Source organism: Camellia sinensis, unplaced genomic scaffold, assembly GCF_055761805.1.
Source record: "Camellia sinensis isolate YWXY unplaced genomic scaffold, ASM5576180v1 Unanchor3, whole genome shotgun sequence".
Lineage (NCBI taxonomy): Eukaryota > Viridiplantae > Streptophyta > Magnoliopsida > Ericales > Theaceae > Camellia > Camellia sinensis.
In genome coordinates, this window is record NW_028129178.1 from 9,598,822 (window position 1) to 9,612,803 (window position 13,982).

At 39.7% G+C, this 13,982-nt stretch overlaps 1 protein-coding gene and 1 pseudogene across 4 annotated transcripts in view; both read right to left on the bottom strand.

Moving 5' to 3' along the window:
- LOC145789321 (calcium-transporting ATPase 3, endoplasmic reticulum-type-like) overlaps positions 1 to 13,982 on the bottom strand; it is a 94,247-nt gene that overhangs the window by 30,632 nt on the left and 49,633 nt on the right. For 2 of the 3 annotated variants that reach the window (XM_082912464.1, XM_082912465.1), the window contains exons 20-21: positions 5,127 to 5,238; positions 68 to 166 (exon numbers count right to left, since the gene is read on the bottom strand). In XM_082912464.1, coding sequence (XP_082768590.1) covers positions 68 to 166; positions 5,127 to 5,238 — 211 coding nt within the window. The remainder of the gene's footprint in view (positions 1 to 67; positions 167 to 5,126; positions 5,239 to 13,982) is intronic. The other variant, XM_082912466.1, reaches the window with a different exon arrangement.
- LOC145816197 (protein trichome birefringence-like 12 pseudogene) lies at positions 9,851 to 10,802 on the bottom strand (annotated as a pseudogene). Its single transcript, XR_014358646.1, has one exon. The product of XR_014358646.1 is annotated as a protein trichome birefringence-like 12 pseudogene (transcript).

Consider the following 13,982-nt stretch of genomic DNA (forward strand, 5'->3'; position numbering starts at 1 on the left):
AATATTTAAAATATTAAAAAAGATTACATGATATTACAAAAAAATTAATATTGATAATTTAAGTTACCTTGTTATCCCCTGTGACCACTATAACACGTATGCCAGCTGTCATGCATGAAAGTATAGCATTTCTTACTTCTTCTCTTGGTGGATCAAGCATTCCGACCTTTAATTTTATTGAACATAAAAAAGAGTAAGAGAACAAGAAGATAAATGGCAACATGAAGACAATATCCAAATCCAAAAGATCGATTATTTTTACGCTCAAACAGCAAGAAACTAAAATTAATAGAACAAAATTTGATCAACCAATCATAGTTCAATAATGACTGTCTCAAAGAGAATGTAAAGCATTTAAAACTTGTTTTACATGCTTTTACATTGTTTATTTATCTCCCTACAAATATCTTTTCATTTTAGAGAAAACCATTTGAAACTTCTAATAAATTCTCCTTCCCTCTTTCTTTTCCTTTCTTAGATACAACCCAACCAAACAAATGAAAGGATGGGTGATACAAAGCATGACAAGAAGAAAAATGGCAAATCAGCGGTTTCATATGGAGTGCACCCTAGACATTATACAATCATGTTACGGTTAATTCGTCCATGTTCCAAACCCTTCCCCAATCTTCCTCTTTCTCCGTACAAAGGAAGCAAAACACTGTTCCAAAGTTACTACTCACAATCCCAATTCCCAACCCAAAATCCTTCCCCAATCAAGCATTAACCAAGCCTAATCCCTAATTATACCTGTTGGCCTACAAATTAACAATTACATCTCATAAATAGCTACTTTCCTAGAACCTTCAGTAGCCAATTCTGAAATCTTGCAGCCACAAGAATAAAACTCACATTTCATGTACAAATCCTAAAAGCTGCCATCGACCTTTTAGGATCCTAAATCCCTTACCCTAACTAGTTTCCATGACCATGACCCACCACAATTCCACTTGTAGGTATCCTTAGGCTAAGTTTTCTTAAGTAATTCTTCATTAGAATAGTATGACCATCAGCTTTGTATCAGAAATGATACTTCCTTTCCTTAAGGCCATAAGTTTTCTTTGTTTAATCTACTAACATGTTTAATAGCAAAAAGCTTTCTTCCAAGTTTGATGCCCTTTTGAAAGGTAACAAAAATACTGAAACTACCAAGGAAGATTTTGACATTGATCTCTCTCTCTCTCACTCAAACCACCACCTAACAAAGCCACTAGTGGCCACCACCAACTTCACCATCGGTGGTCATCACAACTGCCTCTGAAACTTACATGCAGTAGCCACCGTCACCCAACATCTTCTCCAACTCCAACAGCAGTCTACCATCATGAGCCATCATTTCCTGTGTTGGGGACCTGGTACAACCCTCATCTTCCTCTTCCTCCCTCCTTCCCTCTTCATCAATCAAGCTCTTTCCTCTATCTCTCCGGCTCTCGTTCACTCTCTGGAAAAAACTAATTTAAACTTGACAGATTAACAACTTAAACTCTAAAAATGACACAATTTCACCATGACCAAAGCAAATTTAATTGCATGTTGTTTATGTTTGGAGCAGCTCTACAAAAACACATCATAATGTCAAAAGCTGTTAGGTCACATTTAAACAAAATATTTCTTAGTGCCACCATGCCAAATTAATAGAGCTTTGGAGTGGTTCATATTTGCAGCATTCATAATATGATATGAACAAGGTTGTTCATTATATTAGTTGTTCCCGAAGTTTTTAAGGGCAAATGCATAATGCAAGGCAAATTAGCCCTCATGAGGTGAGGTGTAAGCCTCAAGATAATGAGGTGTTAGCATTTCAAATTTCAAATTTTTATATTTAGGACATAAATAAAGTATTTTAATGTAGTTAAAAAGTATTAAAACTTAAATATAAAGGTGTAAATACTTTTCTCCTCAATGCATTGAACATTTCACTATCATCGAGGTGCGTACAAGCTGTCCTACTCGGTTATCAAAAGAATGAAAGAAAGAAAGAAAAAAAAAAAAAAAAAAAGACGTTTGTACAAGCTGTCCTAGTCGAGGTGCGTACAAGTTGTCCTACTCGGTTATTGAAGTTGAAATCGACATTCTAAACTTTAATTATTAAGCTTCTTACTTGAGCTTTAGCATTGTGTTTTCTTTCGTTGATCATTTACTTGATTTTTCCAATGAAATATAGTTACAAAAGAGGTTTTTCTTTTATGTTTAAACCATGTAGGAGACTAAGTTTAACAACAGCCCAAGACAAACTCTCCATATGCGTACTTTTCATATGTTTTTTTGTGCAAGATGCATACAAGGCACACCTAAGGGGCATATACCTTAGACAGTTGATGCGCGATTTTGGTAAGTGTTGCCTAAAAATCAAGGCCTTAATGCATTTACCCTTAGCCTCACCTTGTAGAGAGCCTCAATAATGCCTTTAAAACTTTGATAGTCTGACATTGATTTAGAAGAAAAATGGCTTCACTTCCACAAGTCATAAAAAGATATTCTCTCCCATAAGCCTTAAAGCTTGTTGGGCTAATTGGTTGGTTATGCTTGTAGATTGGCCCATTTTGCAAGAGTTAGGGCAAAGCTATAGGCAAGCTTCTTTCCAAAAGACATTTAAAATCATTAGGCCTGCGGTTCAAAAAGACATTTGAAATCATTTGGTTTGGTTTACAAAAGACGGTCCAGTTCTCAATTCCAATGTTGGAGAACCATAGATGGTCAGTTCAGTTCTAGGTTAAGTATAAAGACAAACTAACCCCACCCAAGTGCATCACTAACCAGAACAGATCCAAAACATTCCCCAATCATGCAGCAATCACGCCAAAACCATTACCCCACTTATTAGCCTTCAAATAAACAATTAAATCTCATAAAATAACAGCTTCCCTGGAACTTTCAGCAGTCAATTCTGTTAATCCTGCAACCATACAATTTAGAAATCAAACAAAAATTCAACATTTTTTATCTACAAACCCCAAAAGCATTCTTTTATCTTCTACAACCTAACCCTCACAAATTTCCATAACCAAAACCCACTCCAATTCCACTTATAATCAGCCTTACGCCAAGTTTCCTAATGTTATCATACTGCAAAGGGATTTTCAATCTTTCCTTTTCTTCTCTTCTCTTACCAACCATAGCATGCTGGACGCATGGTTCTAAATTGCAGTATTGAGACACATAACGGTAACAATCGTGGTATAACAATATCGAGAGTATCAGCTATACATACCGGGATCAGCAACTCACCTAAAACTCAATACTACACATCTTCAGATGACTTTAATCTTAACTGGTCATATTTTAATAAATATTAGGACATTTAAAAATATATTTTTCATACTGTATGAACTAATAAAATTAATGTTAATAAAAAAAAAATGGCCACTTTTCATCAATTGAAGTTCTCCAGTATGAAAACCTGTGAGAGTAAGAACCTGTCTTTCAATCCCACATCAAGTGAAAGGAGAGATGAGCAACCCAACTACAATAAAACAAAGACATCTACCAATGTACACTCAAGAATCCCACATCAGCTAGTTACTCAAGCAACAGCCATCCCACTAGGTTTAAATAAGCCTTATAAATTATACCCATGAACAGAAAGTACTCAATCATTGGTTAGTCCGACCCTCCGCACCACATGGCTGAATGGATGACTAAAATGATTGCTTTAAATACGTAATAAAGTGAGGTTCAAAAAAAAATTATTTCAGAGATGGTGAAACACCATTACGGACTTGGTTGTAACAGCAGAAACCAGCCGGTTCAGGAGCGATTTCAGTTCACACCGGAAAATCAGTCAATATCCAAATCTGCCATCCTTAAACCAACCATTACGTTACAAACTGAATGCTTTTTAGAACCACTAATGGACTTGTGGTAAGTAGTTGCTAGAATTAATAAGAAATTTCCACCAACCACCACATACAAGTAAATGATTTACCATGTGTGTGTTTCTGCATACATAAATAAAAAATATAAGCTAAGAAGCACGGACACTTCTAAGAAGGTGACGTGTTAGATACTAACACTCACCGGACAGTTCCTAACACATGAAAGACACAAGTCCAAACATGTGCTGTTATTTTTTATAATTTTTTTAGACTCAAGTCATTTGAGGGACTCTCATTCATTGCTTAGGCACATATGAAACACATTATAAGTTTCAACAAAATAACTTTCAATTTAAAAGAAAAGAAAAACAACATAAATTTATGCCTATTAATCCATTCTCCTTTAAACTTTAGAATTCAAGGTATGTTATATATTTTTATTAAATTTGAGTGAAATATTTATAAATGACATATAATAAATATAGAAAACCATAAATTTGTGTGTTCCTCAAGTGTCGTGTTTTACATTTTTTTAAAAATTGTTATGTTGGCATGTCCGTATCGTATCACGTGTTCGTGTCTGCGCTTTTTTAGTATATAAGTTAATGGATATTACGCTAGGTTTTCAAAAATATTCAATTGGACCTCATCTAAGTGGCAGGAGTTTCTGATACATAGTTATTGTAACTTGTAAGCTTACTCAAATTTATATCACGCTTGACGTTACTTTTACTAAGAAATTTATGACATAATCTCATATATACATATACCACTTGTTTTTTTCTCCGTAGCGGAAAGATCTAGGACATTTCCACGATACCTAAATTTGATGAATTTGCTAACAAGTACAATGAAAACAGTTTACCAAGCTTGCCAACTTGCAAACGAGTAAAATGCTTCATTGTGAAGGGTAGCCACATTCGTGGGGTCTCAATAATAAATGAACGGGGCAATTACCAATCAGGGTTGACAAAACAAATTTACAAATACGTGGGGGTACAACTATTTCTTGTGAAAACAAACACAATAAAATTTGCACCCCATGAAAACACCCCCGCTTTCGTAAATATTTGCCCCACTTCCCACTGATTGATAGTTTCCCCTAAATTAATGAAGCATTCATGCAAATCACTCATTTTTTATTCTTTTGTTCTTTTCGTCTGACTGAAGAAATGACCATTTTTAGTAGAAAGTAGTAACAACATTCTCGAATGATGATGGGAAAATCACACAAAACTTGTTGCAAGAATCTTGATGCCTAAGACTCACCAACAATACCAATCAACAAACTATACCCAAAAAAAAACATACCAACCCAACAAATGTAAGGTCCTTTTCATCGTCAAAGGACACAGTTTGATGACCCATGGGCATCCTTTTCAAGGCTAGAGCAAGACATCGTAAGGTTTCCTTTCCTGCAAAACTGATCAATAAAAAATTCATATCTACACATAAGGCCAAGGGATAAAAATAAAAAATAAAAATAAAAAAGAAAGAAAGAAATAGCCATATAACAAAAAAAAAAAAAAAACAAACAAACAAAAAAGAATCCAAAAAAACATATTTCTCTTAAGAAACTCATATTATTGATTAGGACTAAAAAAACAGGTAAAATGATGCGCAAGTCAAACAGATATAAAAAATTGCAGAAGGATTGACAATGATTATAAAAGGTACCAATATATTATGTGGGAAACCAAACCAGTAACCAATCAAACAGAGGACCGTTGCCTGTATTTGGCCAACATCATGATCATTACAATGGAATAGCACACGAACAACCAGCAAAATTGGCAAATCAAATCAGTGGGATCTAACTGTCTCCTGATATCAATAATCCGTGTCACAAATACAGATTGGATTTCTCTTTATACAATCAAGAGTCATTCTCTTCCACCTTTGAACATAATTTAATGTTTCAGTTTTTTAATTCCTCCAAACTTCAGCTTAATGTCAGATTTTGGTCTGATTCAAAATTTCAATCTTTAAAAATATACAAGGTATGGAATATTCAATATATACTATATACATGAAAAATATGAATAATAAAATAATAATAATACAAAGGATTCACTTAATCCACATCTGTCAGAGCCACATGATATCAAAGATTGCACATCTAGTTTTAAAAAATATTCCTTCCCAAAACTGAGGTTAAACTCCATCTAGTAACCGTCTATATGATAGGGACCATTGCTTGATGAAGTGGTTAAAGCTGTGACTGCCAAACGTGAGATTGTAGGTCAAGTCTGACCGTTTTGAGCAAGCAACTTTGAGAAAATTATGCCAAGTGTTAGGTCTTCTGTAGCAACAATTAGGAATAACCTTTTTTCAATTGTGTAATACGCTTGCATAGAATAAAGGTGAGGCCAAAAGTAAATATAAAGGGCACGAAGAACATGTTGACATATTATAATCACCGAAAGGCACTTAGCATATTATATTAGCCGAAAGTCTCTAAGATCTGTAATCATTTTTACGCACTCAGGGATCATCTTGTAATTGTCTTCTTTGTAAACCCTAAATCTTCATTTATAAATAAGGGGTGATATCTCATCATACCCTAAGCTGGTTACCCAAGCTTAATGGTATCAGAGCATCACCTCCAGGGCTAGGGTTCAAAGCATACCTAGTTGGATCATCTGCTGAATCGATCTTCTGCCATCATCATCATTCCGCTTCTTCTTCGTCTCTGCCATCATCATCATTCCGCTTCTTCAGCCCTCGTCTTCATCTGCTTCGTCTTCGTCTCAGCCCGTCGATCTTCTCCCGCAGTTCGTCGCTCGTCTTCATCAATCGCAGTTCGTCGATCTTCATCGCAGTTCGTCGCTCGTCGATCTTCTCCCGCAGTTCGTCGCTCGTCTCAGCCCTTGTCCTCGTCGTCCTCTGATCTCAAACCAAGGTACATATAATATATATATATATATCCTGATATATATATATAACTATAGCCTGATATATATTTATATATAAATACATGTATATATAAATAACTCAACATATAAAAACAAAAACAAAAAAAAACAAAAACAAAAACAAAAAAAAAAAAAACAAAAAAACAAAAACAAAAACAAAAACAAAACAAAAAAAATGGTTTCTTAATTTTGTATTTTGTATGTCTTTATAGTGATCATTGTGCCTGTTATCTCACTACCACCTTCCGGGTTTGTGATTTCCACTAATTTGTTGCGGGTTTGGTAGTATTGTATCCATGACAGATTCCACTAGTGTGTCCCCTTCATCTCAAACACCAAAAAGTGAGAGTCTCATTCTACCTACTACCATGACTGAGAACCCCAACCCTAGTCTGAAAATCACCACCTCTCTATTTAATGGTCAGAACTACCTAGCATGGTCTCAAAGTTTGACTTTGTTTTTAAAGAGCAGAGGGAAGATGGGGTATGTTGATGGCAGGATACAGGCACCTAGTACCACTGACTCAGGTTATGACCAATGGGAGATTAACAACTCTTTGATTATGAGTTGGCTTATCCATTCGATGGTTCCAGAACTTGGTGAGGGCTACTTGTCTATGGAGACTGCCCAGGACATTTGGGAGGCTGTGGCTGTTACCTATTCCCGCAAAGGAAATTTTTCACAGGCATTTGAGTTGCGTCGCTCTATTGAGAGCACACTTCAGGGGGAGCAGACTGTTCTTCAGTACTTCACTTTCCTCACCAACGGCTGGAAACGCCTTGACCACCTGGAAGACTATAAGCCCGTTTGCCCTACTGATTCTATCGGGTACAAGAAGTTCATCGCACGGGAACGGGTCTTTAAATTTTTGGCTGGCCTAAATATGGAGTATGATCCAGTTAGGGGTCGAGTTCTGAGTATGGACACTCTTCCTTCACTGCAAGAGGCATTTGCCTATGTCCAAAATGAGGAGAGTCGTCGGTCTGCTATGATGTCCCCTGTCTCTACTGACCGTTCCGCATTACTGTCTACTCCTCGAGATAGCCTCAGCCTGCCTCCTCCGTCTGCTGCTAAGGAGTCTGTATTCTGTGATTATTGCAAAAAGCCGCAGCATACTCGTGAGACATGTTGGAAGCTTCATGGGACTCCATCTGGGGGTCGAAGTGATCGGTCGGGTTCTCGAGGCGGTCGGTCAAGCCACTCTCGAGGACGTGGTTCCTATTCCCGGGCTCATCAGTCTAGTGCCGTTGATACCCTTGATTCTAATTCCACTTCTGCTACCCACGCTTCTGATACTGAGCTGGAGGATGCTTTGCGCCAATTGTTGGACCGCAGATCTTCTACTGCTCTCAGTCCCGCTTCCTCGTCCTTTGCCCGCTCAAGTAACTTAGTACCTTCTCCTTGTGCTTTCCTGTGTCATACATCTTTGCCTTGGATTATTGATTCTGGTGCCTCAGATCATATGTCTGGCTCCTCTGATGTTTTCTCTGCCTATAAGCCTTCTTCAGGTCAGGACAAAGTTAGGATTGCCGATGGAACTGTTTCTTCTATTTCTGGAAAAGGTTTAGTCCAAGTCACTCCTACCATGCATCTATCTTCTGTTCTCCATGTTCCCAAGTTTTCTGTTAATCTGTTATCCTTAAGTCGTCTTACCCAGGATTTGAATTGTTGTGTGACGTTTTTCCTGATCATTGTCTTTTTCAGGACCTTGTCACGGGGAGGACGATTGGCAGTGGTAGTGCAGAAAATGGTCTCTACTTCCTAGATCAACCGGACAAACTTGCTTATTCTTCCACCCCGTCTTCTCCTACACCCGCTGATGTCTGGCTGTGGCATCGGCGTCTTGGGCATCTCTCCTTTCATTTACTTAAGCATTTATTTCCTTCTAGTTTTGCAAATCATCATGTGTCTGACTTTCTTTGTGAGTCTTGTCAACTTGGAAAACAACATAGAGCTTCTTTTGCTCCCAGTTTGAATAAAAGCTTAGTTCCTTTTTCATTAATACACTCTGATGTTTGGGGTCCCTCTCGTGTTCTGTCTGTGAAAGGTCATCGCTGGTTTGTTACATTTATTGATGATTTTTCTCGTGCTACTTGGGTGTATCTCATGAAAGATAAGAGTGAAGTTTTCTCTGTGTTTCGCACTTTTCATAAGATGATTTGTACTCAGTTTGGGGCCACTATCAAAATATTTCGTTCTGATAATGGCGGGGAATACATAGATTCTGGGTTAGGACAATATTTCTCTACTCATGGCATTATCCATCAGACCTCTTGTACCAATACCCCTCAACAAAATGGGGTGGCCGAACGCAAGAATCGGCATCTTCTTGACATGGCTCGGTGCATGTGTTTTTTTATGAACGTGCCTCGACCCTATTGTGGCGACGCCGTTCTCACCGCTGCCTATCTTATTAATCGTCTCCCTACCCAGGTTTTGGACAAACAGGCTCCGCTTCACGTCCTCCTCGGTACTCAGTCCTTGTTTTCTATTCCTCCCAAAATATTTGGTTGTGTCTGTTTTGTCCATAATCACTCTCCCTCTCGTGGTAAGTTGGACCCTCGCTCCCTCAAGTGTGTTTTCCTTGGTTATTCTCCTACTCAAAAGGGGTATAAATGTTACCACCCTTCTTCTCGTAAGTGGTTTGTGTCCATGGATGTCACTTTCTTTGAGTCCCAGTCCTATTTCTTGTCCTCTCCGGTGTCCCCGTCCTCACTTCCGGGGGAGCCTTGGTATGAAGTGAGTCCTGTGCCTCCTATGGTAGAAGTGAGTCCTGTGCCTCCTATGGTAGAAGTGAGTCCTGTGCCTCTGTTAGAATTTCCCATCTTTACCTTCACCTACTCCACTACACACTCCACTTCACCTACCTCCACTTCACCACACACTCCACTTCACCTAACCCACTATCACCTCCACTACACCTACTACCACATTTTCTTCTATATATAGATTGTATAGGAATTGTAATTAATCAAGCTTGTAATATATCAATCAATAATACATCCTTCTTTACATGGTATCAGAGCAAGGTTAAGAGTTTAGTATTTTTTTTCGTGTCACCGGCGGGCGGCAACCTCGCCTTGGCCGCCCGCCGGACCTCAACCTAGTCCGCCGGACCTCTACACATACCTTCCCTCCGCTGCCACAAAGTCCATAGCTGAACTCTTCTTTGCCTCACACATATTTGTTCTCCGAGCTTCTGTTGTTTTTGACCATGCAATTATATGATTCAGTCGTCTTGCTTCTTTGTTCACTCCATTGTTGCTGGGATCAAACCACAAATCAAGCTGCTGTTCCTCAAGGGGCTCATTGAACAAGCAACTACCATTTTGATTCCAATCACCACCATAAAAATGTCTTGGAGATTGCAAGCGCCAGAACTTGAGTGTCTTTCGTGGGAATTCTTTTTCTATGTAAGAAACCATATTCTCAAGGACAACTTTAAATCCATCCAACATCTGCAGGGGTGGAACTATGGGTCTCCCAGCCTTATAGAAAACAAGAGGCGTCTCTTTTGGGAACTTGTCGTAACCCCACCAGTGGCCGGTATTGAATACAAGGACATCATAGAAGCCAGTGATGGAAGCCCAGTCATCTGACGGAATATCAACATCTACTCGATATATTCCCTTCAATCCATCTTGATTAGAGACTGCTGACTGCTTTGGCTGCCACTCGTATTTGGCAAGCAACACAGAGCGATGATAAGCCACAGTAACATTGAATTTGGGAAAATCAGCACCTCTCCAAGCCCCTTTTCTCTTCCACTTCTTAGCACCCACATCAGCAACCCATAGAGTCCCAAGTCTCTCTCTTCTTTTTTCCAACATAATCATCTCTCCCACACTCACACACACACCCATGGGATTGACAGACAGCACTTTCTGATGCCACAATTTTTTTATTCAACCCCACTCCACTTTCTCTTATTTTAATATATCTCTATATATATATATATCTATGTTTATTTTATTATATTGCACAGACCATCATCCTCTTCTCTCTCTCTCACTTTCACGCCCACGTTTTTGATCAAACCCAGCATATAGTTTCCAAGCCACCCATGTGGGCTTGTCCCCAATTATTATTATTATTATTATTATTAAAAAAAAAAAAAAAAAAAAAAAAAAAAAAAAAAAACAGGCAGACGACGAACTTGCACACCACACTCCTTTTATTCATATCAGGGGCTCACCCCGATCACCATTTTACATCCAAAAAAAAAAAAAAAAAAAAAAAAAACCAACAACCACAACAAACAAAACAATTTGTTTTCTTTTCTGCAGCCGGCCACCAACCGACCTCACTTCTTCGCCTATTCAGCCGGTCTTTTCTTCTTGCCTCCGTCCTGGGCGGCCCTTGCCGGTGTTGCCTCCGTGTTTTCCACTCCACTGGGCATGATCACTCCCCCATACTCCTCCACTGCAGCATATGGTGGACCTCCAAATCGGAACATCACGGTGGCCTTCCGCTTCAGCTCCTTGTTTTCTGCCCTTAGCACGCTTATCTCTGCTCGCGCATCCTTATACATGCGTTGGAGCAGAGCCAGCTGGGAATTTAAATGCTGCACCTCATTTGTCCTACTCTGCAGCCGGTTCGACAAATTTGTGACCGCCGTCATGGTTTCCACGCATGACTTCAGAGTATACTGATTAGCCTCAATATCAGTTTGCACCGCCATTTTTTGCTCCACCGACCGCATCGGAAAGTTCAATGGAGCAAAACCAGAGGTGTTTGGTTGAGGTTCACTGGCCACCGCACCAGTTATTTCTCTTGTGGGCTCGTTCAGTTCTGGAAAGAGCGTGAGCAGGTTCTGGGTAGCTGGACGGGAAGAAGAGGCCATGTTTTTGGGTTGCTAAGTGTTTCAGCGAAATAGCAATTTCAGACTGGTAATGTTCGGAAGGGTTGGTGACAGAATGGCAACAAAGTGTTCCACAGTTTCTCTCTCCGCAGAGGCAGAGTTTTTTAAGCGAAGGGTTGGTTTCAGAGGTTTCAAAATGGTATGCCTCAGCCTCAGCCTTCGTCTTGGTTAAATAGCCGAGGCAGCCACGCGTATCGCGCGCCTCTTGCCGCCCGACAAACTGGCACGCCTTTTCATGGCACATCTTTTGATAAAGTGGACACGCCTTTTGATGGCACGCCTTTTGATGGCACGCCTTTTTGATGAATTGGGCACGCCTTTTGATGGCACGCCTTTTGACAAAATTGGGCACACCTTTTGAGGGTGCGACTTTTTAAGGGTCCGACAAGACTCTGTAAACTGTCCCGACATTTGATTCCGGTTAGCTTTTCCAAGGGTCCGACAAGACTCTGTAAACTGTCTCGACATTGATTCCGGTTAGCTCCTTTATGGGTCCGACAAGACTCTGTAAACTGTCCCGACATAGATTCCGGTTAGTTTCTACAAGGGTCCGACAAGACTCTGTAAACTGTCCCGACATTGATTCCGGTTAGTTTCTACAAGGGTCCAGCAAGACTCCGTAAACTGTCACAACATTGTCTTCTACAACGGTCCGACATGACCCCATAAACTGTCTTCTACAACGGTCCGACATGACTCCATAAACTGTCTTCTACAACGGTCCAACATGACCCCATAAACTGTCTTCTACATCGGTCTGACACCACCATACAGTGTCCTCTACAACGTTATGACACCCCATACAGTGTCTTCACCAACGGTCTGACACGACCATACAGTGTCTCCTATCCTTTTTTTATTTTTATGTATTTTCTTGTTTTGTTACTCTCTCCAAACTCAAGTTGGTTAGTTTCTCTCCTCCTTGAGTTTGCGGGGGGCTGTTAGAATTTCCCATCTTTACCTTCACCTACTCCACTACACACTCCACTTCACCTACCTCCACTTCACCACACACTCCACTTCACCTAACCCACTATCACCTCCACTACACCTACTACCACATTTTCTTCTATATATAGATTGTATAGGAATTGTAATTAATCAAGCTTGTAATATATCAATCAATAATACATCCTTCTTTACAGCCTCCTATGATAGAACCAGTTGTTCTTGCACCACCCTCTTCTACTGGAACTATAGAACCCACTGTCACCAAGAATAAGGATGGACATGTTTATATCCGGGACATCGACAGAAAACAAGTTAACTGGATACACGGGACCGTTTCTGCTACTCCACTGCCATCTCCTGCTTCTGATGAGAGTCTAGGTAATTTTGAATCTCGTGAGTCCATTGATCTTGATGTTCCTATTGCCAAAAGAAAGGGTGTGAGATCTTGTACTCAACATCCTATCTCACAGTTTGTATCATACTCTCATTTGTCATCCTCATATAGAGCATTTGTGTCCAATATTTCCTCTGTTAGCATTCCTAACCATTTTCAGGATGCTCTTGCTATCTCTGAGTGGAAACTAGCCATGATTGAGGAAATGAAAGCACTTAGGAAGAATGGCACTTGGGAATTGACTGAGTTACCTACGGGCAAACGACCTGTGGGCTGTAAATGGGTATATACTGTGAAACACAAAGCAGATGGGTCTATTGAGCGTTACAAGGCAAGACTTGTGGCAAAAGGGTTCACTCAGACATATGGCATTGATTATCAGGAGACCTTCGCACCCGTGGCTAAAATGAATTCAGTCAGAGTACTTCTTTCTCTAGCAGCTAATCTAGATTGGACGCTTTATCAGTTTGATGTCAAGAATGCTTTTCTCCATGGTGACCTCGAAGAAGAAGTATATATGGACATTCCTCCGGGTTTTGAGAATCATCAAACAGAAGGGAAAGTATGCAAACTTCGGAAGTCATTATATGGTCTCAAACAGTCTCCAAGGGCTTGGTTTGAGAGATTCACTCAGGCTATGTTTAAATATGGCTTCAAACAAAGTCAGGCAGATCACACATTATTTGTGAAACATTCCTCATGCGGTAAGACTACAGCACTTATTGTTTATGTAGATGACATAGTTCTTACAGGCAATGATAGTGGGGAAATACCTCTGTTGAAGAAATATTTAGCCAAAGAGTTTGAAATCAAAGACTTGGGAAGCTTGAAGTATTTTTTGAGAATTGAAGTTGCTCGCTCTAAGGATGGGATATTTATCTCACAGAGAAAATATGTGCTTGACCTGTTGAAGGAAACTGGGATGCTCGGCTGCAAGGCATGTGCCACCCCACTGGAACCCAATCAGAAATTGGGGGATGATGAAGGAGGAGAAGTTGTGGATAGGGGGAGCTATCAACGTTTAGTTGGTAAGCTCATTTACCTA